Raw genomic sequence first — 26,792 nt, forward strand, 5'->3', positions numbered from 1 at the left:
TACCATTTTGGAGTAAATGACGATTTTTGATCTCTTGTTATTACGTTTTTTCAGTGGCAACTAAGTATAATTTAGCAATTCTGTAATTTATTTTTATTTTTTACAGCGTTCACCATAGGGGATAATTTACATGATATTCATGTGGTGCGGGTCGTTACGGATGTAGCGATATGAAACATAGCATATTTTTGCAATTTTAATTGAGCCCGAGCGTATTTTTAATTTAAAAAAAAAACCTTCTCATTACAGAGATGCACATCACCTAATATGCTTAATTGGTAGTAGGCTTTCGAGCCTATACAGCTTGGAGTAAGACAACATGCATAAAGAGGATGATGTGGTCAAAATACTAATTTGCCTAATAATTCTGCACGCAGTGTATATATATATATTTTGACCACATCATCCTCTTTATGCATGTTGTCTTACTCCAAGCTGTATAGGCTCGAAAGCCTACTACCAATTAAGCATATTAGGTGATGTGCATCTCTGTAATGAGAAGGGGTGTGGTCTAATGACATCAACACCCTATATTAGGTGTGCATAATTATTAGGCAACTTCCTTTCCTTTGGCAAAATGGGTCAAAAGAAGGACTTGACAGGCTCAGAAAAGTCAAAAATAGTGAGATATCTTGCAGAGGGATGCAGCACTCTTAAAATTGCAAAGCTTCTGAAGCGTGATCATCGAACAATCAAGCGTTTCATTCAAAATAGTCAACAGGGTCGCAAGAAGCGTGTGGAAAAACCAAGGCGCAAAATAACTGCCCATGAACTGAGAAAAGTCAAGCGTGCAGCTGCCAAGATGCCACTTGCCACCAGTTTGGCCATATTTCAGAGCTGCAACATCACTGGAGTGCCCAAAAGCACAAGGTGTGCAATACTCAGAGACATGGCCAAGGTAAGAAAGGCTGAAAGACGACCACCACTGAACAAGACACACAAGCTGAAACGACAAGACTGGGCCAAGAAATATCTTAAGACTGATTTTTCTAAGGTCTTATGGACTGATGAAATGAGAGTGAGTCTCGATGGGCCAGATGGATGGGCCCGTGGCTGGATTGGTAAAGGGCAGAGAGCTCCAGTCCGACTCAGACGCCAGCAAGGTGGAGGTGGAGTACTGGTTTGGGCTGGTATCATCAAAGATGAGCTTGTGGGGCCTTTTCGGGTTGAGGATGGAGTCAAGCTCAACTCCCAGTCCTACTGCCAGTTTCTGGAAGACACCTTCTTCAAGCAGTGGTACAGGAAGAAGTCTGCATCCTTCAAGAAAAACATGATTTTCATGCAGGACAATGCTCCATCACACGCGTCCAAGTACTCCACAGCGTGGCTGGCAAGAAAGGGTATAAAAGAAGAAAATCTAATGACATGGCCTCCTTGTTCACCTGATCTGAACCCCATTGAGAACCTGTGGTCCATCATCAAATGTGAGATTTACAAGGAGGGAAAACAGTACACCTTTCTGAACAGTGTCTGGGAGGCTGTGGTTGCTGCTGCACGCAATGTTGATGGTGAACAGATCAAAACACTGACAGAATCCATGGATGGCAGGCTTTTGAGTGTCCTTGCAAAGAAAGGTGGCTATATTGGTCACTGATTTGTTTTTGTTTTGTTTTTGAATGTCAGAAATGTACATTTGTGAATGTTGAGATGTTATATTGGTTTCACTGGTAAAAATAAATAATTGAAATGGGTATATATTTGTTTTTTGTTAAGTTGCCTAATAATTATGCACAGTAATAGTCACCTGCACACACAGATATCCCCCTAAAATAGCTAAAACTAAAAACAAACTAAAAACTACTTCCAAAAATATTCAGCTTTGATATTAATGAGTTTTTTGGGTTCATTGAGAACATGGTTGTTGTTCAATAATAAAATTAATCCTCAAAAATACAACTTGCCTAATAATTCTGCACTCCCTGTATATATATAATCCAGAAAAAGGACGGCACTCCAGTAAGATGAAAAAAATGTGCGCCATCTTTAAAGCTGGAAAAATACAGAGCGCCATCTTTAAAGCTGGAAAAATACCCTTAACCTGTGTAGCAGCATACTAAGGTATATTTAAGCATCAAACCTGTATGGAACCAGAGTGTGGCGGTCAAGACAGGTAGTGACAGCAAGGTAAACCAATGTGTCAGCAAACCATACCCAGGTATCAATCCTGTACACACACGGAAACCGCAGTGTGTAAACAGGTACATACCGTGGGTGTCATACCCCAACTGTCACTGAAGAGGGCTCTCCTCTCCAGGTATACAGATGCCACAGGGGGTAAATCGACGACATCTTCCTCATATGGACTGGTAGTGAAGAGCAGTTGATTGATTTTCATGCCTTTTTAAACAGCCATGACTCCAGTCTGCAATTCACTCTTGTCCATTCGAAAACTGATATTCAATTTTTGGATACCAAGGTTATACTCTGTGGGGACGTGTTACAGACAGAGTTATATGTCAAGCCCACTGATACTAACACTTTCTTGTGCTACAATAGTTCTCACCCTAGGAGAATGGTTGAGTCATTACCATTCTCCCAGTTTCTTAGGGTGAAACGTATTGTGTCTGACGACCACTTGTCTGATGTGACCCTTGAATCCATGGCTCATAGGTTTCGCAACAGGGGTTGCCCACAACGATTATTGAATGAGCATATGAACAAGGTTCGCTTATTGAAGCGTGATGAAGCATTGTTACAATGTAAGAAAATTCAAAAAACTGACAGAATTCCTTTTGTGTCTATATACAGCGAGTTGAGCCCCCAGATCAATAAAGTACTTAGGAGACATTGGGACCTCTTGGGCTCTTGTTTTAAGGGTATCCCTGAGTTCCAGCGCCCACCACTTTTCTCCTATCGGCGCTCAAGAAATCTTAGGGATCAGTTGGTTAAAGCCGACATGGGTCCTAGGGTGTCCTTGAAACAGACCACCTTGACACAACCCGGCCTGGGGTGTTTTCCCTGCTTGGGTTGTGTCAATTGTAGATATATCAGAAAGGGGAAGGTTTTTGTACATCCCAGTACAGGTGTATCATATGACATTTCGTTTCACCTCACATGCAACTCTAGTTATGTTATTTATGTTTTATCTTGCCCATGTAACCTGTTGTATGTGGGTGAAACGACAACGGACCTCAAGACACGGTTAAACAACCACCGCTTGAGTATTAGGAAAAAACGTGTGGATTTACCAGTATCAAGGCATTTCTCTGAGGCCAAACACAGAGAGAATGATCTGGATTGTCGATCACATACCCCAACCTAGACGTGGGGGTGATAGGTCCAAAATGCTTAAACGTCGGGAACTGAGCTGGATCAAAGGCTTGAATATTGAGTTTTATTTTGGTGACGTGGTATGAGGGGTGATTTGCCTCCAATATTCATCAGGTTAATGTCCTGTATCGTATGTACACACTAAGAGATTATTAACATCTGTTTCAAGATTTCTTTTTGTATAAAAATATATGTTTAAAAATATATATTCATATATTCTTCTATTTTATCTTTAGATCACCATTTTACACTTCAGCACTTTTCCGGGTAGGAGCAAGTGGAGGAATTGGACACAGCATCATACACAGGAGCGTTATTTCCATGGGCTATGTGTATGCAAAATTATTATTTAATAAATTTTTATTGTGTTTTTTATATATTTTTTCATATCATTAGGACCGGCGAACCTCCTGGGACTTATATATATATATATATACACACACACATGTTCTGTTGTACTGGTTTGCGGCGATGCAGCCCAGATTCTCTCTTTTGGCCGGCTGGATTTACCCCCTGTGGCATCTGTATACCTGGAGAGGAGAGCCCTCTTGAGTGACAGTTGCGGTATGACACCCACGGTATGTACCTGTTTACACTCTGCGGTTTCCGTGTGTGTACAGGATTGATACCTGGGTATGGTTTGCTGACACATTGGTTTACCTTGCTGTCACTACCTGTCTTGACCGCCACACTCTGGTTCCATACAGGTTTGATGCTTAAATATACCTTAGTATGCTCCTACACAGGTTAAGGGTATTTTTCCAGCTTCAAAGATGGCGCTCTGTAACATAGATCGATACTGGGCATGCCCCGTGACCAGTCAAGTGCGTCTTGATGACCCAGCGATGTTGGCAAGCTTTGATGACGTTCTAAGTCCGTGATGAAGGTTACGCCGTGTCTGTGTGTTGGAAGGTCTACAATACCGTATAGCCACATGGAATATGTCTCCAGGTGATGTCGGATATGTCCATATCTCTATGCTCCTACTCTGTCCTCTACACGCATGGGGTACTGGACACACGCATCGATTAGTCATGTGTGCCCGATCGATGCATGCGTCCTTGGATCCACATGGGATATGTAATTTATAAATACACTTGTAATGTGTAACTATGTGATATATATGTTTTTTTATTTCACTTTAGCACTCAGTGTTTTGCACTTTTTTATATGTTATCATGACATTGATTTGTTTTGTGAACACACCCGATGTGGGATGTGTCTTCAGGATTCGCTCACATGTTTGTAATTGTGTAGCCACCCCCAGAGATGGGTGTGTCTTTGTTAATTGATTCACTTATAAGTTTGTTTTTACTCACCTTGTATCTCTGCTTGAAAAATGCTCATTTAGAGCCGAAACGTTGCATCGGATGGTTGAATAAAGGTATCATCATTTTTTTCATCTTACTGGAGTGCCGTCCTTTTTCTGGATTCTATTGTGGGGTGAGAAGTCTATTCCCTAGGATCGTGCACCCTATTTTTTACTCATTTATAGCTAGTGCCGCCATTTTTCCTTTGTATATATATATATATATATATATATATATTCATGGATTAAATAAAGTGTATATTTTGTACTAATCAGGGCTCCAGATGGCGACCAAAATGCGACTTAGAATTGCTAAATGGCGACAAGACTTTTTAGTCTTGTCGCCATTTGCGCCCAGACCCTCCGCTGCTCTGCCGCTTTCATTCAACTGACATGGCACGTGCTGTCAGCGCGTGCCATGTTCTTCTCAACAGCACAGGGTAGAAGGGGGCAGTCCCTCCCCCCTGCACCGCTGCTGCTGCCACCAATGGGCTGATAGCAAGGAAGAGGAGGGGGGAGCTGTGGCCACTGCACCACCAATGAATATAGTTTATGCTTAATACAAACGCAGGCTGCGCTGCGGGTGCCGGCCATATCCCATACCCGGCACCCAGCCTCTATGACTGCGCGCTGCGATCCGCTGCTATTAACCCCAGTATTATAAAGTAGAATCATTGGGGAAGGGGGTTGGGGGCGCCAAGTATTATTATCATTGGTGGCAGTGGCAGTTTCGATCGGAGTACCAGCAGTGTAAGCCTGGGGCTCCGATCGGTTACCATGGCAGCTAAGATACTACTAAAGCCCTAGCTGCCATAGTCAGCTCCCTGCTGCTGTGTGCACAAATCACAGAGCAGCAGGGAGAGTGCAAGTTCCTATTCACCCTGATAGAGCTCTATCAGGGTGAATAGGACAAGGGATGCAAGATCCCAGGTTCTAGCCCCTACGGGGGGAAATAGTTATTAAAAAAAAAATGTTTGAAAAAACAAACACCAAAATATTACGTTTAAATCACCCCCTTGCACAATTTTATATATAAAATATATAAACAATAAAAAAAATTACATATCGCCATGCACGAAAAAGTGCGAACTATTAAAATATTAAACAATATCTCCTATGCGGTGAACGCTGTAACAGAAAAAAAAAACTTGCAATTTGCATTTTTTTGTCACCTTGTCCCGACAAAAAATTAGGTTAGGACTGTTCTATTACGGTCCAGACGTTCCATAAAATCTGGAAGGCACACTGCTTTTTTGGCGTTTTATTTTTTTTCACGTGGTATCGAGTATAGCAATACTTTTTTATGGTATCGAAATAGAGTCAAAATTTTGGTATCGTGACAACCCTAGGTAAGACATGTGTTTTTTTTTATTTTTTATTATACCGTAATTCTATGTATTTTAAATTTGGCGACTAAAAATCTAAATTTGGCTCCTAAATTTTTCAGATTAGGAGCCAATGGTTCCTTGATATTTTTTTTTGTCTGGAGCCCTGCTAATGGCAGTTGGTGTTACATTGCTGCTTTTCCCATTCAAGCAAGAAAAACGGGATCCAACAGTTATTACCTTTTTGATACTGCTATTGTTTGCCATTCTTTGCCTGACAGATAACAGAAGTGCAGGCGTAGTAGTAAACTGGAAGGTATAAAATGCATTTTTTCTTGTAACTTTCCTGTGACATTAGGCCTCATTCACATTTCTGTGTCCATTTGACATCTGTGGAAAATCTGTGCATCCGTTTCAGCCGTGGAAATGTCTGTGAAGGATCTAGGTTTTGTTTGTGTGTCATTTTATTGCTCTACGTGTGTCATCCGTATTTCACAGACACTGCTCAGCTGAAAATTCATTTAACTACAACGAATACATAATTTCTTACCACAGTCCATGTAGAGTCCAGTAGTTAGGAAGGTGTTCACAGTGCTTTTCAGCCATCTGCATAAAATGACAAATTAAAAGTGGCATATCAGGTTTATCTTTAACATATTTTAGTTCAAAAAAATGCCAATCATTCATAACTTAAAAGGTTTTTCTAGGCTTCTGATGTTAGTGACCTATACTTAAGATAGGTCACTAATATCAGATCAGTAAAGGTCCAATCAGCTGCTCCTTGCAGCCTACAGCGCAGGAACTATAAAGTGTGAAGATGTAGTTTATGAACATTTGAATTCCATTTTGTATCTGTTCATTTAAATTTCATTTAAAGATCTGTGAATGCAGGTGCACGGGAGTAAGGCTTTGTCTACATATTTTCTCAAGGTTGTTTTGGGATTCTGACTCGCTGCGGAGCTGGCAACTGGCCGCTCCAAGATCTGGTGTGAAAGCAAATAAACAACACGTACAACAGTGACAATTATGGAGCGCTTGCGCTGGCTACGTTCTACTAGGGCAGGGATGGGCAAACTGCGGCTCTCCAGCTGTTGTAAGACTACAACTCCAGTCTGCCTACAGCTATCAGCCTACAGCAGGGCATGATGGGATTTGTAGTTTTATAACAGCTGGAGAGCCGCAGTTTTCTCATCACTGCACTAGGGAATAGAGCTTTTTGTTTAATCTGTATATAGATGTAACGCTTCAGGAAAGAAGTCAGAAGCTCATCCTACAGTGGGACACCTCATGTAGGGACCTAATCTGTGTTTTCCCAATCGAGACTCGCTGAAAGGGCTTCCCAGCTGATGTCGCTGTCAGATGATGTTAACTCCATGGGTGATGTATGTACCTTCAATCTGGATGTAGTCAGGACTCTAGTTGAAGTGTTGATGTAATTGTGTATTATGTTCTTTATTCCTTGTATATAGTTAAGTGCAAAATAGGGCTGCAGTAAACGATTATTTTAGAAATCGAGTATTCTATCGATTATTTTTACGATTAATCGAGTATTCTAAAAAGAAAAAACTAATTAATAGACTGTTTTCCTTTATAAAAACTCATCAGACCCACTGCCATCAGTCCACAACACCCTTTGTTCCCTCATGTGCTACCAGCCCAAGTGCTTCAGTTCCCCCCAGTGCCATCGGCTCCACTATCCCACAGTGCCATCAGCTCTTTTCCCTCAGTGCCTTCATATCTACCCCACCCCAGTGCCATCAGCTCCACTCCCCCAGTGCCTTCATCACTCCCCCAGTGCCTTCAGCTCTCCCCAGAGCCATCAGCTCTCCCCCACCCCAGAACCTATTTTTCGAGCTGCACGTGCTCTCTGGAATGTTCTGCCCCAATCAGATTAATTCTCAATTTACTCTTAAACGTGGCCTTAAAAACGGGACATACTAAAAGGAATGCCCATAGACTATAACAGGAGTGAGGAATGCCCATAGAGAATAATGGAAATGTAATATTTGAATTAGAGACAAAACTATTTGACATATCTAATAAATATTTAGCAGACATACTCTCCAAACTCGCTGGGATTATTTAAAATTAAGATTAAGTGGGATTATCATTGGTTTCTATGGAATGACAAGGGTGAATGACACAATGGAATGCCCATAGACTATAATGGGAAGTAAAATATGATTTTATTTGTAGGTTAAAGGGAACCTGTCACCAGGATTTTGGGTATAGAGCTGAGGACATGGGTTAGTAGATGGCCACTAGCACATCCACAATACCCAGTCCCCATAGCTCTGTGTGCTTTTATTGTGTAAAAAAAACCAAAACTATTTGATACATATGCAAATTAACCTGAGATGAGTCCTGTCCCTGAGATGAGCCTGAGGCTGAGATGGCCTGGGTACCCATAGAAGGCAGGTCCCGATGCCGTGCAGGGCTTTGGGCAGCCTCTGCACGGCATCGGGCTGCCTTCTCACCTAGCGGGTCCCTGCCACAGCAGTGCGGGGACTTGATGGGCTCCCTCATCCGCCTCGAATCCCTTCTATGTAGCGGTCAGCACTGATCGCAGCATAGAAGGGGTTAATCCGCTGACATTGGCTTGTACAGCGATGCCGGCGGATACAGCAGGGGCCCGGCCATCAGGGACTGCCGGATCCCTGCAGTGATCGGGTGCGCACTGCTGCTATATACATAAACGTTATGGGGAAAAAAGTCAAAAGAAAGACTATAACAGAAAATATTCTACTGTCTTCTGATTAGGGGAAAATTTGAGTGGTGGATAGCACACCTAGAAAGTGAGTAATGATTGGGGGATGTATGATTTTCTCTGTTTTGTCTTTTGTATCTGGCCTTTTCAGCACAAAACTGTTAGTAATTTCACAAGTGCCTTATTAAATGAATTTCACTACTTAAAATATTCCGTTATAGAAGATAAAGCAGCTTACCATACATACTGTAACAGGCCACTGATGAACTAAAATGAGTTTGTTCCAGCCTTTCTGTTTCCTATACCAAAAAATAAATAAATACATTTATTATGAGTATCACTATGTCTGTGAAGGTTCTAATTTATCCAGGTCATGGTATATCTGTAAAGAATAAATCAAGGCAACTGGACTTACTGTAGATTTCTTGAAAACGTTTCACTCGTTCTTCCAACGAGCTTTCTCAATTCTGAGTGACTGTACAAGAATTCTCCCAGAGAATCGCAGGTGCAAGCTACCCGGCAATAATAATACAGCAAACAAATAAAGTAGCAGCACACCACTAAATGCACTAAGACTGAGTGAACAGGTGAATGTGTGAACAGGGTCAAATACATGACGCCAAATAATTACTGCAAAGCAGTGAAGAAGCTCTTAGCGCATATTATTAATCAAAAATATGTCGATCCCACCTACCAGACGATATATATATAAATATATATATATATATATATATATATATATATATATATATATATATAAATTCCACAGCACTTCCAACTAAAACGTGCGTATTTTATTTCACCAGATGCAACATTTCAGTCCTTTCAATGGAACCTTTTTCTTTCTTCAAATTTCTGTTTATTAAGCATAATAAATCAAAATGTACACTCATAAACAATAAAGGGGGAACATACCCCAGGATCATAAAGCAGAGAGCATGGCAAAAAATCATATCATTACAAAAACCTTAATTATGAATCTGACGATGAATCACAGATGAATCAGGACATTGTATGAGAAGGGAGAAAAAGAAAGGTGACCAAACCTTCTGATTACTTAGGAAAATAATAAAGTGAGTAAGGGGGGGGGGGGGGTTAGGAACCTCCTTTAGATTTTTCAAGCCATTTGGCCCACGTTAATAAGTATTTATCATGTGACAACGACTCCCAACTAGACATTTCCTCAAATCTGCAAATCTCATGTACTTTTTCCTTCCACATCTGCACAGTTGGGGCCTGTTCAGAGAACCATTTTAGTGGAATTAGTAATATAGCAGCTGCTATAAGGTGAGATAGCAAGGAATGTTTGCTAAGGGGACAGTGGAAATCTGGCAGATTCAGAAGAACAGCGGTGGGTGATAGGGTCGTGCTGGTTGGACATATATTTTTTATTTCACTAGCCACTCCATCCCAAAATGGGCGGATACCAGGGCAAGACCACCAAACATGCAAAGCTGTGCCCTTTTCTGCTGAGCACTGCCAACAATCCGCAGATACCTCTGGAAACATCTTATTCAATAGATCTGGTGTGCGGTACCATTTAGAGACAATCTTAAAAGCATTTTCTTGTATGGATATGCAACGGGAAAAACCATGTGAATGACGAAGGATCCTGTCCACATCTGCATCTGAGAAATGCGTGTTGAGGTCTGATTCCCACTGGGAGATATAGAGTGATCTTTTATCATCTTTTGGTTCCAGAATTTTGTTATATATACGTGAGAGTAGTTTGCTTCTAGGATTAGGGGATTGGAGGATGACGTCATACCAAGAGGGAATGTACCCTCAAGAAGCTTTGTTTAGATATTCTGTGCAAATTTTACTGAAATGGAGGTAATGCAAGTGAGACCATTTGTGCGTCTTGTAAGATAATTTCAATGACTCTGCATCTGGGACCTTGTTACCCCTCAGTACGTCCCCCACCGCGACATTACCAAACCCAGACCACAAGTTAAAAACATCAATGTTCCCAAACTAAGGAGATATAGAACTAGGCGAATTGGCGTAAAAGGGGAGAGGCCCATTGGAAATGACATTTGAGAAGCGAATTTCCTCCATGCCCTATAAACCCCAACAAATGAGGGGTTAGTTGAGTTATCTTCTACAATGGTTGAGGGTGAGGTCTCCCACAATATGGCCAATTCCGAGGGGTCCCATGAAATATTGGCTATTTGACAGCCTAGCTGGGGAGAGTAAGGGTTCAGAATTTCCGAATGTAGTCTAATCAGGTTGGACAGGTAGTAGCTTTTGACGTCTGGGAGGCCGAAACCCCCTCTCACAATAGGTTGGGACAAACAGCCGTAAGATAGCCTAGGTCTAGACTTCTTCCATATGAAAGCTGAAAAGAGTTTTTGAACCTGAGATAAGTAGGAAGTGAGATCGGCAGGGTCTGGAAAAGGTATAACAGTCTAGGGAGGACATAAGTCTTCAAAAGGTTTTTCCTACCTATCCAGGACTAGAAGGGGATCTTGAGGTCTTCCAATTGTGCCTTAATATCGGACAGCAGAGGGGAGTAATTTAAGCGAAATAGCTAGGTGGGGGAAGGTGTTAAATTGACACCAAGGTATTTAATGTGGGAAGTGGACCATTGAAAGGGAAAGGAGTTAGATAGATTGGCCATGGTGATCCGAGGCAAATTAATACCCATGGCTGAGCATTTAGATAAATTGATCTTAAAATTAGATATATGGCCAAATTCATCTAACAATTTCAATACTTCAGGGAAAGCAGTGATCGGGTCTGGCATAATTAGCAACATGTCGTCTGCAAAGGCCGCCACGGTATGGTGAGTGGAGCCAACTTTAAACCCTTTGATGGTGTCACTCTGTCTAAATTTCTGAATAAGGGTCTCCAGGCAAAGTATGAAAAGGGAAGGGGACAATGGGCACCCCTGGCGAGTACCGTTTGATATGTCGAAATAAGGGGATAAAATACCATTGACCCTCACTCGGGCATGAGAGGCTGAGTACAAGGACATCACTGCCCCCACAAATTTAGGATGGAAACCAAACCTGGAAAGAGTGGCCTCCATAAACCTCCAGTCCACTCTATCAAACGCCTTCTCGGCATCTGTGCTTAATAGAGTCAGGCTATTCTTAGATCGCAGAGCATGTTGAATTAGCAGCTGAACTCTAAATGTGCTGTCCCTGCACTCACGCCCCCCAACAAAGCCAGTCTGGTCGGGAGAAACAAGGGTTTTCAAAAAAGGGGCAATTCTGTAGGCCAACAGTTTGGCCTAAAGTTTTATATCGGCGTTTAAAAGGGATATAGGCCTGTAACTAGATGGGATTTCTGGGTCTTTATTGGGTTTTGGGAGGACCACAATATGCGCCTCTAGTGCCTGCTTTGCTGGAGAAGCACCATCTAGCAAGGAGTTAAAATACGACACCAGGTGGGGGCCAAGTACATGGAAAAAAAAATTGTAGTACGCAATTGGTAGGCCATCAGGGCCAGGGCTTTTACCCGAGGGAGTGGAGCTGAGGATTTTTTGAACCTCTGAAAGGGTGGTAGGAGAGGTCAGGGATTCACTATCCGCTGGGGATAGTGTTGGTAAGTTAAGCGAAGATAAGAAAGTATTGGTGAGGGTATTCCTGTCCTGGATGGCATTAGGGGACTCTTTCCCACGTAAATTGTATAGGGCAGAGTAGTACGAGTTAAATATTTTGGCTATGCTTGGGGTGTCTGATACTGACGTATTCTTATCACCACGCATTTTAATAATATAAGATTGATCACTCCTCTTTTTGATTTGGGCAGTTATTAATCTATTCCCTCTGTTCCCATGTGCATACTGCCGGTGTCTGATTTTGAGATAAGCCTTAGCAGCCCTGACATTCAGAAGATCCTTTAGCTCTTTCCTTAGAGTTAACAGGGCCTCTAAATCGGTTTCTAATGGAACCTTTTTCAAGCAGTGACAATAATGGTGCATAGTACTGTTAAAGATGTGTGAATTTTATTCTATATTTTGTATATCTAGGACTGTAATGAGTTAAACTTTTTCTTCTCCAAGTGGCTCCCCCCCCCACCCCTCTCTTTGTTTCAAGACTGTAGAAGAGAGAGGGGGGGGGGGCAAAGTGCTGTGCTGTAAGAAGTGTCTGATTTCTCATCTTTATACAGGTGTCCCATAGAGTGTGGTGGAGATGCATAAGCCAATCATATGGCTTCATGATATATATTATTCACTGCCTATAGAGAAGCACCTCTTTGAAGTGTCACATATGACGTATGCAGTATTATTGTTAGAATAGAAGACATTACAAAATGGCGATGGGAACGAGATGTTTACATTAGTTCACATTCCAAAGTGGTATTCACTGCGCAGATGCCAGGGTGTTATCTCCTCTCTCTTATCTCTTCTTCCTTTTTGACCAATGAAACAATGTTTAAGCCTCAGTGAGGACTGCCATCTTCTGAAGATGTATAATACGGCTTACCTGATTTAAATAAAGTTAGAGATTGCTTTGACCAACTTCTGTGTCAGTGTTCAGTCTCTCAGCCACGCGTGGATATTAACCCCTGGGGGGGTACATTGATCTGGAACACCAGAGGTGTATCTAAAATGCCCTAATTTAGGTCTGCTTTAACAAATGGCGCCTCCAACGTGGGGCCCCAAGGCGAAGGGAGCATCGACAGCCGACACACAAGAGGCCCCAGGACTTGACGAACGGCAGAGAGGAGATGGCTGGCTTTCATAGAACGGTAAGAATACTCTTACCTGCCTTTCTGCCATTTAGTTTGTCACTTCATGTTGGCTTAGTCTGCTGTGAGGTGGTACCCATGTAAGTATAGTAGTCGGCTGTAATGCTGAAAGCCTGGGGTCCATAGAACCATAGTCTGAAATTATAGATCACTCTGGTATGTATATGTTTTGTGTCTGTGATTTATGTGAGGAGTGAGTTGAGCACAGACGGTAAAACCACAGACAAAGGGAGGGGACAGTAACCTCCTGGTTTGAAAGGGGGCGCTGTAGCGCTGAAGTGTGGGACAAAGAAACTCCGGCTGACCTGACCAGGGAGACTGTAGTTCCACATGACTCATTGATCAGGGGAAGACTGCGGAGACTACCTGACCTGGCCCTAGGAAGATGGTAGTTCCACATGACTTATTGATCAAGGGGAAGACTGTGGAGACTACCTGACCTGACCCCCAGGAAGACGCGATGGAGCCCGGCCTGACCCCTGGTTTTGGGGAAGAAGTGCGGGGAGTCCTGGCTGACTAGTCAGACGTGATAGTCAGATTTGAGCAAACCAGTGGGGAGGGTGAATCCTTTGTCTGCGGAGGAAAGGGTTAAAGGTGCTGATCACTCTGCTTTAACAGTACATGTATAAATACCTCCCACGTGGTAATAAAACAATTAAACTGATTAACATACACTTCCTGTCCAAACAAAAAAGTTGCCACCTGGTTTTAACTAAGCAAATAGTTATGAGCCTCCTAATGGATAATTACTGCATGGGCGATTATCTTTCAGCTGGCAACAAGTTATTTAACCCCAACTGGTGCAATGAGTTGCTTCTCATTTCTTAAACAACCATGTCGAAAGACACATCTCGTGGTCGTGGAAAAGATGTTAGTCTGTTTGAGAAGGGTCAAATCATTGGCATGCAGCAAGCAGAGAAAACATCGAAGGAGATTGCAGAAACTACTAAAATTGGGTTAAGAACTGTCCAACGCATTATTAAAAACTGGAAGGATAGTGGGGACCCATCGTATTTGAGGAAGAAATGTGGCAGGAAAAAAATCCTGAATGATCGTGATCGGCGATCACTTAAACGTCTGGTGAAATCAAATCAAAGATTAACAACAGTAGAACTCAGGGTTATGTTTAATAGTGAAAGTAAGAGCATTTCCACATGCACAATGAGAAGGGAACTCAAGGGATTGGGACTGGACAGCTGTGTAGCCGTAAGAAAACCACTAAAAACCACTAATCAATGAGGCAAACCAGAAAAAAAGGCTTAAATTTGCTATGGAGCATAAAGATTGGCCTCTGGAGCAATGGAAGAAGGTCATGTGGTCTGATGGCAAATGAAGTGATGCACCCATCATGCCTAGTGCCTACTGTACAAGCCTGTGGGGGCAGTGATATGATCTGGGGTTGCTGCAGTTGGCCAGGTCTAGGTTCAGCAACAGTATGTGCTCCAAGAATGAGGTCAGCTGACTACCTGAACAAACTGAATGACCAGGTTATTCCATCAGTGGATTTTTTCTTCCCTGATGGCACAGGCATATTCCAAAATGACAATGCCAGGATTCATCGGGCTCAAATTGTGAAAGAGTGGTTCAGGTAGCATGAGATAATTTTCACACAAGGATTGGCCACCACAGAGTCCAGACCTTAACCCCACTGAGAATCTTTAGGATGTGCTGGAGAAGGATTTGCGCATCAGTCAGACTCTACCATCATCAATGCAAGAATTTGGTGAAAAATGAATGCAACACTGTATGGAAATAAATCTTGTGACATTTCAAAAGCTTATGAAAACAATGCCACAGCGAATGCATGCCATAATCAAAGCTAAAGGTGGTCCAACGAAATATTATAGAGTGTGTGATCTTTTTTATTGGCGGCGACTTTTTTTGGGGGGGGGGGGGGGACAGGCAGTGTATAAAGTGCAATAGTGCTCAAAATATTACATGAAAATTTAAATATATCAAAAATAATCCCAAATAATGTAGCTATATAGTGAATTCATCCATAAAATTCATAGTAAATGTGTTAAAAAACATCCAAAAAATACAAAAGTGAAAAATAACTCATGATTAATAAAAATCAATATACTTGTGACTTCCCATATGTGCTGACTAAAAACATAATTAATGAATAGGGGAGGGAGGACTATAACTGACCAGCATGGAGTCCTGCATATGACTTGGCGTCTCTGTACCGAGATCGCGCATGTCAGGAAGTAAGCGCGTCCTGGGAGAGTGATCACGTGATCAAAGGTCACATGACCGCAATCACCATGGAGACGCTGTATACAATCACAGGACGTTCATGGATGTACATGTTTTTTATACAACTTGAAACAAACACTTTAGCCACCCAAACATGTCAACATTGGAGTGGCAGGCAGTGAATAAGTTGGTCCATGACCACAGCCTCACCATCAAGCACGCCGACAAAGTGGGTGCGGTTATGGTCATGGACACTCATAAATAGAGTCTGTTTATTGTAGACTAAGTAGGATTTTCAGAAAAAAATTTACCAAATTATAAATGATGGAGTACAGGCAGGTTTTATTGACAGCAAATTAAAAGAATATCATTTGGTTCCACATCCCATTACTCCTATGTTATACTTACTACCTAAAATCCACAACGTTTTGAGTAATATTCCTGGCAAAATCACAGAAATATCGTGGCAAATATGGGGGAACTGCTGAAACCCCAAACACTGTAGCGTGTTTCTCATTGGGGAGCAGTCCCACCGCATGTGGACCGCAGCAAACGACCATCCCCAGCAAAAAATGCGTACAATGGAGGATGCCGGCGCGGTCCACATGCACCAAAAAGGCATCCTACACAAAACGGAGCATTGTGCGGATGAAATATATATGAGAAACATGCTACAGTGTTTAGGGTTTGAGCAGTTCCCCCATATTTGGAACTATATTTCTGTGATTTTGTTTTATATGTAGCGAATGTGCCTTTACCTGGCATTTAAACACTCCTTTGCACCTGGTAACCTCCATCACACGGTCTGATATGGGTGTGGCTTACAGTCTTGCTTTGTTCACATTGCACTGGCTGTCCTGCTAGGCGGTTGTGTGGAAGCTTGGCTGTGAGCTGGTTTACATCACCTTCAGACCTTGTTCACACCATAGTTAGCGTAGTGGTAGGACCCCTTGCCATGCTGAGTGACCGTGACGTGGTGCATGATGGGCTCCGATATTTTCCTAACAGGAATATATTGGCAAAAGTCTCAGCTTTTAATATCTGCATTTACGACTAGCCAGTATAGTCAGTGGCATATCCGTTTGGTGCATTTTTTTCTGTGATTTATATGATTATATTTTCATCCGCACAATGCTTAGGTTTGTGTAGGATGCCTTTGTGGTGCATGTGGACCGCGCCGACATCCTCCACTGTACGCATTTTTTGCTGGGGATGGTCGTTTGCTGCCGTCCACATGCGGTGGGACTGCTCCCCCAATGAAAAACACGCTACAGTGTTTGGGGTTTGAGCAGTTCCCCCATATTTGCCACAATATTTCTGTGTTTGTGTCTTGTTTTATATGTAGTGTATGTGCCTTTACCTGGCATTCAAACATTCCTTTGCACCTGGTAACCTCCATCACATGGTCTGATATAGGTGTGGCTTACAGTCTGGCTTTGTTCACATTGCACTAGTTGTCCTGCTAGGCGGTTGTGTGGAAGCTTGGCTGTGAGCTGGATTACATCACCTTCAGACCTTGTTCACACCATAGTTAGCGTAGTGGTAGGACCCTTGCCATGCTGAGAGACCGTGACGTGGTGCATGATGGGCTCCGATGTGTTCCTGACAGGAGTATATTGGCAAAAGTCTCAGCTTTTAATACCTGTTTGTACGACTAGCCAGTATAGTCAGTGGCATATCCGTTTGGTGCATTTTTTTCTGTGATTTATAATCCCCCTGGCAGGCCAATTGTGTATGGAAGGGGATCACTGTTCAGTAATGTTTCTGTCTTTCTAGACAGAACATTGCGCAACTTTGCAATGTCAGCAAAGTCTTATACACAGGACACAACAGATTTTTTTCAACAAGTTGTCAAATGTCACTATCTCTTCAGATGTAATTATGGCCTCGTTTGATGCCGTTAGCCTCTAAACATCGATTAGGCATGATTTTGGCAACAATGCTGTAAAATTAGCACTAATTCAATCTGACCTTTGACTGGGTTGTCAGGATTTTATTTTAACACTGCAGCAGGTCATTTCTCCTAGCAGCCAGGAGAATGACTGCTGCAGGAAGGATGGGAAAAGGAGTGCAGCAAAGGTCAGACAGATGCTGGTGGTAGGGGACTCTATTATTAGGCGGACAGACAGGGTCATCTGTCACCAAGACCGTGAATGCCGAACAGTGTGTTGTCTGCCAGGTGCTCGGGTTCGGCGTATTGCAGATCGGATTGACAGATTGCTGGGTGGGGCTGGGGAAGACCCGGCGGTCATGGCACACATTGGCACCAATGACAAAGTCAATGGGAGATGGAAGGTCCTTAAAAATGATTTTAGGGAGCTAGGTAAGAAGCTCAAGTCCAGGACCTCTAAGGTAGTGTTTTCAGAAATACTACCAGTGCCACGAGCGTCACTAGAGAGACAACGGGAGCTTAGGGAGTTAAATAAGTGGCTCAGAAGCTGGTGCAGGAAGAAAGGGTTTGGGTTCATGGAGAACTGGGCAGACTTCACGGTCGGTTACAGGCTCTACAGTAGGGACGGGCTGCACCTTAATGGGGAGGGTGCAACTGCCTTGGGGGGGAAAATGGTTAGACGGCTGGAGGAGCTTTTAAACTTGGATCTGGGGGGGGGGGGGGAGGTGTCATACTAATAAGGGGGTAGATAGTGTAGATAGAGAGTGGGATATAGAAGGGAACAGTGAGGATTTAGTGGGGGCCGGGGTTAGCAAGGAAAATAGGGAGAAGACTGGGAATAACTATACATTTATAAAAAATAGAACTGCTGGTAACAAGAACCTGTTACATACAAAAATTAACCATGGTAACCATAAAATCCCGGATAATCACTTTACAGGTAATAGTAATTTAAAATGTATTTTCACAAATGCCAGGAGTCTAGCTAGCAAATAGGGAGAGCTGGAGGCTATGGTACTAAAAGAACACATAGATGTAGTTGGTGTGGCTGAGACATGGTTGGACTCTTCTCATGACTGGGCTGTAAATATTGAGGGTTTTACACTATTTAGGAAAGACAGGGTCAATAGAAAAGGTGGTGGCGTGTGCCTGTATGTGAGGAGTGATCTGAAGACAAGTGTGAAAGAGGCAGTTGTGGGTGAGGATGTGGAAACCTTATGGGTGGAAGTTCAAAGTCATATAAACACTGAAAAAAATAATACTTGGTGTAATCTATAGACCCCCTAACATCACAGAGGAGATAGAAATGCAACTGTATAACCAAATAGAGCGGGCGGCACAGGCTGGTTCAGTAGTCATAATGGGAGATTTTAAGGCTACTTTCACACTGGCGTTTCTGAGTCCGCTTGCGAGATCCGTTTCAGGGCTCTCACAATCCGTTTGGACTTACACTTGGGCCGCTTGTGAGAGCCCTGGAAGTTCAAAGGCATATAAACACTGTAGAGCCTGTAACGGGGCTCTCACAAGCTCACACTTCAAAATGGATTGTGAGAGCTTGTGAGATCCCTGAAACGGATCTCGCAAGCGGACCCAGAAACGCCAGTGTGAAAGTAGCCTTAAAATCTCCCATTATGACTACTGTACCAGCCTGTGCCGCCCGCTCTATTTGGTTATACAGATGTGTTTCTATCTCCTCTGTGATGTTAGGCGGTCTAAAGATTAGATCAAGTATTATTTTTTTCAGTGTTTATATTCCTTTGAACTTCCAGGGCTCTCACAAGCGGCCCAAGTGCAAGTCAAAACGGATCCGTTTGCATTATCATGAACAAAAAATAAAAATAATAATAATTTTTTTTGTTCATGGTAATGCAAACGAATCTGTTCTGAACGGATACAATTGTTTGCATTATAGGTGCGGATCCGTCTGTGCAGATACCAGACGGATCCGCACCTAACGCAGGTGTGAAAGTAGCCTAACTTCCCAGACATTGACTGGGGTCATGGTTCTGCCTCAACTGCAAAGGGGAGAAAATTCCTCAACTTGCTGCAGGACCACTTTATGGCCCAGTTTGTAGAAGCTCCCACTAGGGGCGATGCTCTGTTGGATCTGGTAATCTCTAATGAGGCAGAGCTAGTTGGAAATGTTACTGTTTGAGAAACACTAGGTAATAGTGACCAGAATATAATTATATTCCCTCTAAACTATAAGAAGCATACTCTGTCAGGCAGAGCAAAGACACTGAATTTCAAAAAGGCTAATTTCCCTGGGTTGAGGGCAGCATTTCAGGGCATAGACTGGGAGCAGCTACTGTCACATAATACAGAGGATAAATGGGAAAGCTTCAAATCCACATTGAGTACCGTATTTTTCGCCCCATAAGACGCACTTTTTCCTGGGAGGAGGAGCTGGGGGCCGGCAATAGCGGCGGGGCGGTGCAGTCACTGTACTATAGCCCCGCCCCGCCGCTCTGGTATTCTAATATAAAATGTATTATTGAATTAAAAGTTATTAAACATGCCCCCCTCACTCCTAATAGTACCGTATATCCTAATTGCTTCTGTATAATGCCGGCAGGCGGCGCAGGCAAGTGACGTCAGTGAGGGACGCGCCGGCCGCCCGGCCCGCCTGCCGGCATTATACAGAAGCAATTAGGATATACGGTACTATTAGGAGTGAGGGGGGCATGTTTAATAACTTTTAATTCAATAATACATTTTATATTTGTATACTGGGGGGGGGCGGCGGCGGGGGGGGCACACGGAATCTGTGGATGGCACAGTTAAGGGGTGGGGGTCTGTGGATGGCACTGTTATGGGCTAGGGGGGTCTGTGGATGGCACTGTTATGGGGTGGGGGGTCTGTGGATGGCACATATATAACAGTGCCATCCACAGACCCCCCCCCCCTGTAACAGTGTCTGTCATCCACAGATCCCCCCCATAACAGTGTCCGTCATCCACAGATCCCCCCATAACTGTCCGTCATCCACAGATCCCTCATAACAGTGTCCGTCATCCACAGATCCCCCCATAACAGTGTCAGTCATCCACAGATCCCCCCATAACAGTGTCAGTCATCCACAGATCCCCCCATAACAGTGTCAGTCATCCACAGATCCCCCCATAACAGTGTCCGTCATCCACAGATCCTCCCATAACAGTGTCCGTCATCCACAGATCCTCCCATAACAGTGTCCGTCATCCACAGATCCCCCCATAACAGTGTCCGTCATCCACAGATCCCCCCCATAACAGTGTCCGTCATCTACAGATCCCCCCCATAACAGTGTCCGTCATCCACAGATCCCCCCCATAACAGTGTCCGTCATCCACAGACCACCATTAGTTCCAAACCCACCAAAAGCACACCTTTTGGTTAAAAATATATTTTTTCTTATTTTCCTCCCCAAAAACCTAGGTGCGTCTTATGGGCCTATGCGTCTTATAGGGCGAAAAATACGGTAATTGCACTAAAAAAATTTATTCCTTTAGGTAACAAGTATAAACGGCTAAAATTAAACCCACCATTGCTTACAGCTACTGTAAAAAGGGCAATAAAAGACAAAAAGAGGGCATTTAAAAAATACAAATCTGAGGGGTCAGCTGTAGTGTTTGAAGATTACAAAGGGCTTAATAAAATCTGCAAAAAGGAGATAAAATTATCAAAGATACAAAACGAACAGCAGGTGGCAAAAGAAAGCAAAACAAATCCCAAAAAGTTTTTTAAATATATAAATCAGGGCTTGACAAATTTCCTTGGAATCTAGGAGCCAGCTAAAAAAGTTAGGAGCCTTTATTTTTACCCTATAAAGCCTTATTTTCAGCGACAAAAATAACACTTTTTAAATTAACATATAAAGAAGTCTAGAACCAAACAACATGGGCATTGTGTATTATCAGTGTACTGTGACATCACTGTGTGCTAAATCTCTTCAGTGTTTATCAGTGTACTTTTACGTCACTGTGTGCCGCATTTCTTTATTGTTTATCATTGTGACGTCACTGTCTGTATAATCCCTGCGCTGTGACGTCACTGTGTGTATAATCCCGGCGCTGTGACGTCACTGTGTGTATAATCCCTGAGCTGTGACGTCACTGTGTGTATAATCCCTGCGCTATGACGTCACTGTGTATAATCCCTGTGCTGCAGCTGACAGAACTGAGATCCTTCCCCAGGATGTTTCGTCCGGGCTCATCATTCCTCTCATAGTTCTTCTCTTGTAAACTTATTTTGTGACTAGATCAAACTGAAGCAGAGCTGGGTTTGAAGAGAAATGTCGCTCGTTGCCGCCTGTATCCGCCGTCACTGCTAGATCACTGCCCTTCTGCTGTCCCGGATTATTTGTCCTGTCCGGGGAATAATAGAGTCGCTGTTGTCGGTGTCTCCGGGGCAGTCCTTGTGCTCCCTCCACTGTGGACGCGCACTGAGTCCAGGCCGGGAATTGGTTCCAGCTCTTGCCGGATCTACATCCCGTGCTGTGATCGGGAGGGGGTGGGGCTGCGGTCCTTTTTGTCAGAGGGATCTCAGAGTCCTGTAAGTGCGTTAAGCCTCATGCACACGTCCGTGGAACACGGACCGCGTGATACCAGCCTGGATTTCTTCTGATTGCAGGAGCGCAATCAGGAACTCCTACAATATTTTATTAAAGCGGGAACATGATTTTATCTCTAAAACGCAACACTACCAGTGTTTTATTGCCTCCCCAAAGTGCATAAAGATCCCCAAAACCCCCCAAGTCCCCCATAATTTCGGGCATTGGGTCATTGACCTCGAATCTGTCACAGTACATAGATAGAATGCTACAGCCATCAGTGAAAAAGAATGCCTCATATATAAAAGATACCATTCAAATTATCAAAATTTGGGAAAAATTGGAATGTAATCCAGAATGGATTATGGGCACGTTGGATGTGAACTCCCTATATACATTAATCAATCATGAACAGGGAGTCGCAGCGATGAAAACTCAATTAGAGAAAAATAGCACATTATGTACAGAACAGATTAGTTACTTAGAAGAAGGGGTAAAATTTATATTGTCACACAATTATTTTTTCTTTGGATCAGAATATTCTCTCCAAACAAGGGGGACCACCATGGGCACCAGGTTTGCCCCCAGTTATGCTAATTTATTCATGACAAATTGGGAGAATACATATATAGGCCCAAGACTGGGGACAGACCTGGTGCTCTGGCGATGTTTTCTAGATGTTATTTTTATTTGGAAAAGTGGGAGAGAGGAACTCATGGCCTTTTTAGACATTATTAATGATAATCCTTGTAACCTAAAATTCTCTAGTAATATTAATAATGTAGAAACTGAATATTTGGATCTATTGATTAAGAAAGAGGATGGGAGATACATATGTAGCACTTTACAAAGGCAGACATCAAGAAATAGTTATATACTATTCACTAGCTGCCATCTCCAGAGATGGCTGCTAAACATTCCGATGGGACAATTTGGTAGGTTAAAGCGTAATTGCACAAAGGAGGAACAATTTGAAATTGTGTACACAAAAGCGCAAAATTTAGTATGTAAAAGTAGCACCAACGACCAAACAAATTATAAAAAAGAAAGGAATTTCGCAATATTGGGACCACCTAAAAGGATTCTATAGGTGTGGGAGGTGCTCCAATTGTAAACAAACCACCTTCCAAAGAAAGACCGCGGAAGTGCAATCCACTCAGAATTACTTTAGGATAGAAATAAACGAGCTTCTGACATGCAATTCTGACAATGTACTGTATGTAATCCAATGCCCTTGCGGCAAACAGTATATAGGACGCACCAACAGATTACTAAAAACTAGAATAGCGGAACATGTCGCAAATATAAAGAAAGGCTATGAAAAACACACCTTGTCCAGACATTTTAAGTATCATCATAATCAGAACCCCTCAGGTCTAAGGTTTACAGCATTTGAAAAAGTAACTAAACATTATGCAGCATGGGGTAATTTCTTGGAAGCAGCATAATGATGAAATAATTTAAGTCTTTGGGATGTTTGAAATCCCTACACAGATTCTTGTGGCTTTGGCAGATGAAGAGAATAAATAAATAAGATAAAAAGATATAAACAGAGAAAAATAAAATAAAAATAAAATAAAAAAATTCATGGAAAAATTCTGAGAGACTATTCCGGATTTCATTCCTGGACAGTTCTTTTGGTTAACCTGGACACAATAAAAAGATCGCTTGATGTGAGGTATGCTTGACCACTAAGGAAGGAGCGAGTTTACGCTCCGAAACATGTCTGGTGAACAAGCATACTAATACAGAAAACAACATTGCTGGAGCGCTCCAAAAAGAAGAAAAGTAAAGACTCATGGTAAACTGACTTATCCCCATACAAGTGGAACACCGGCAGCAAAGCAAAAAGGCGAACCAAGTATCTGGTGGGTGAATCTGAACTACACAGAAACGCCACCATAACACGAGGGATGCCGAATCTGGAGGACAGCTGCGATCGGAGTTTCCAAAAAGAACAGGACAGAGGTCAGTCTGCTCTCCGAAATTGTGTGGGACGCCGCACTAAGAGATAGCTAAACCGTGAGTAAAGATTTCCACATTCTACTACATACAACGGAGAAACTGCTTGCTTTGAAAAAGTGCGATTATATTAAAAAGGTGCGATCATTTGCACTATACAAAAAGCTAAGTCCGACTCACATTGTGTTTGGAAACATCAAGTCATCACTACTTGCAGCTGTTGCTGTTAACCCAATCAGCAGCACCAACGTTGTTGCAACACTATTATCAGCACATTGCACATTACCATTGATGTCTGTTGAACACTGACACAATCTACTGAGACATTTGCACTGTCTTTTATGATGAATTATTGCTAAGATAGAAACCGGCCGAATATTGGTGTGTTTATGCTACTATTGCTGGACTATCTGCTGCTATTTACATAATATACTGCCATTAACTGCTGCTATATTGCCTGATTTTTATTCCATTTTCTGCTACTACTCACATATTGTTATTATTGGGTTTTATTATTGTTCAAGTGCTATATGAATAGTTTGGGATTTTTAATTGAAGAAAATATTTTCATATACAAGTTTTCTCCATGACCCCATAATTAGAGTGCCGCTATTATTATCATTATTAACTATACGCAACTGACAAGGGTGAGTCAATTTGGGCAAGAGCACCTATTTCCAGAAAACCAGTGGAGAGACGCCTTTTTTTGCTATATTTTTCTAAGGTCTATTGGCTTGGAAAGTATAGTTTGTAATTGGATTGAAAACTGGCAGAAGGACCGTGTCCAGAGAGTTGTGGTCAATGATTCCTATTCAGAATGGTCCCGGGTTATAAGTGGTGTACCCCAAGGTTCAGTGCTGGGCCCTTTATTATTTAATTTATTTATTACTGATATTGAGGACGGGCTTAATAGCACCATATCTATTTTTGCAGATGACACTAAAATGTGTAGAACTGTACGGTCTATGGAAGATGTCCATATACTACGAGCTGACTTTAACACTCTGAGTGATTGGGCATCAACTTGGCAAATGAGGTTCAATGTGGACAAATGTAAAGTTATGCATCTTGGTAGTAATAATCTCTGTGCTTCATATGTCCTAGGTGATATAGCACTGGGGGAGTCACTTATAGAGAAGGATTTGGGTGTCCTTGTGGATGGTAGATTAAATTATAGTATACAATGTCAATGCTTCTAAGGCCACCAGGATATTGTCATGCATTAAACGAGGCATGGACTCGCGGGGCAGGGATGCAATACTACCACTTTACAAAGCACTGGTGCGGCCTCATCTGGAATACGCAGTCCTGTTCTGGGCACCAGTACATAGAAAGGATGCACTACAGCTGGAAAAAGTACAGAGGAGAGCGACTAAAATGATAAGGGGCATGGAGGGTCTTAGTTATGAAGAAAGAGTAAAATAATTGAATTTATTTAGTCTTGAGAAGAGAGGTCTAAGGGGGGACATGATTAACATGTACAAGTATATAAATGGGCCATACAAAAAAATACGGCGAAAAAGCTGTTCCATGTAAAATGTGCTCAAAAGACAAGGGGGCACAGCCTCCGACTGAAGAAGAAAAAGTTCAGTCTCCAGAAACGTCAAAGCTTCTTTACTGTAAGAACTATGAATCTGTGGAATAGACTTCCTCAGGACGTGGTCACAGCAGAAGCAGTGGACAGTTTCAAAAAGAGTTTAGATGAATTCTTAAAAGTAAAAAACATAAATGCTTATCAAAACGTGTAGAAATCTGAGTCTCACTTCCTTCTGGGATTCGCGTCCCCACCTATCCCTTAGTTGAACTTGATGGACATTTGTCTTTTTTCAAACGTATTAACTATGTAACTATGTAACATTATTATATGCAGTGCTTACACATAATTACTTCTTGTTTGGTGACCATTTTTATTTACAATTGAAGGAGACCGCTGTGGGGTCTAATGTGGTGCTGACCTATGCCAACATGACGGTCTCCTTCTTGAAAGATACTACTGTCGCCCCACTTTGAACATGTTTTGAGGGGGTGGCGATACATAGATGAAATTTTTTTGATTTGGACAGGGACTGAACAACAATTACTATCTTTTTTTTCCTTTTTAAACACCATTGACAGTGATATTAAATTCACATTGAGTTATTCGAGGGAACAGATTCATTTTCTTGAGATACTGTATTAATAACTTTAAAAGATAGACAATTTATTACTGATGTATACACTAAGCCTACAGACAAAAATACTTTAAGATACGACAGTGCCCATCCTAGGGCCATGGTCAAGTCCCTGCCATTTAGGCCTCATGCACACGACCGTTGTTTGGGTCAGCATCCGAGCCGTCGTTTTGGCGGCTCGGATGCGGACCCATTCACTTCAATGGGGCCGCAAAAGATGGGGACAGCATCCGTGGCCCCGCTAAAAAAATATAACATGTCCTATTCTTGTCCGTGCTTTGCGGACAAGAATAGGCATTTATATTGCCGGCGCCCGTTCCGCAGATTGCGGAAGGCAACATGGGTGGCTTCCGCGGTTTGCGGACCGAAAAAAAAGGCACGGTCGTGTGCATGATGCCTTAGTCAGTTCACGCATGCCAAACGGATAGTGAGTGATACACACCATCTTGATCGGACATTCATAAAAATGACCAAGTAGCAGGGTGGATAAAAATAAGATTTAAAAAAAAAAAAAAAATATATATATATATATATATATATATATATATCGGATTTTTTTAAAAATTTATTACCATTAATATGGTGCTAAACATACTAATGACCCTTTTCTTTGTTTTTTTTTGTCTTTATGGATGGAATATGGATAGAGAGGTGACTAAACCAGCATGGACCTACCACAACATTTGAAATTTATTCCCTGGACATAATATGTAGTTTGTAGGTGACATG

At 42.3% G+C, this 26,792-nt stretch overlaps 1 protein-coding gene across 1 annotated transcript in view; it reads right to left on the minus strand.

Annotated features, from left to right (window-relative positions):
* The window catches only part of RNASET2 (ribonuclease T2), a 243,246-nt gene that overhangs the window by 145,962 nt on the left and 70,492 nt on the right, over positions 1 to 26,792 (minus strand). The window contains exons 3-4 of the mRNA XM_040429441.1: positions 8,850 to 8,910; positions 6,455 to 6,510 (exon numbers count right to left, since the gene is read on the minus strand). Coding sequence (XP_040285375.1) covers positions 6,455 to 6,510; positions 8,850 to 8,910 — 117 coding nt within the window. The remainder of the gene's footprint in view (positions 1 to 6,454; positions 6,511 to 8,849; positions 8,911 to 26,792) is intronic.

Source organism: Bufo bufo, chromosome 4 (genome assembly GCF_905171765.1).
Source record: "Bufo bufo chromosome 4, aBufBuf1.1, whole genome shotgun sequence".
Classification (NCBI taxonomy): domain Eukaryota; kingdom Metazoa; phylum Chordata; class Amphibia; order Anura; family Bufonidae; genus Bufo; species Bufo bufo.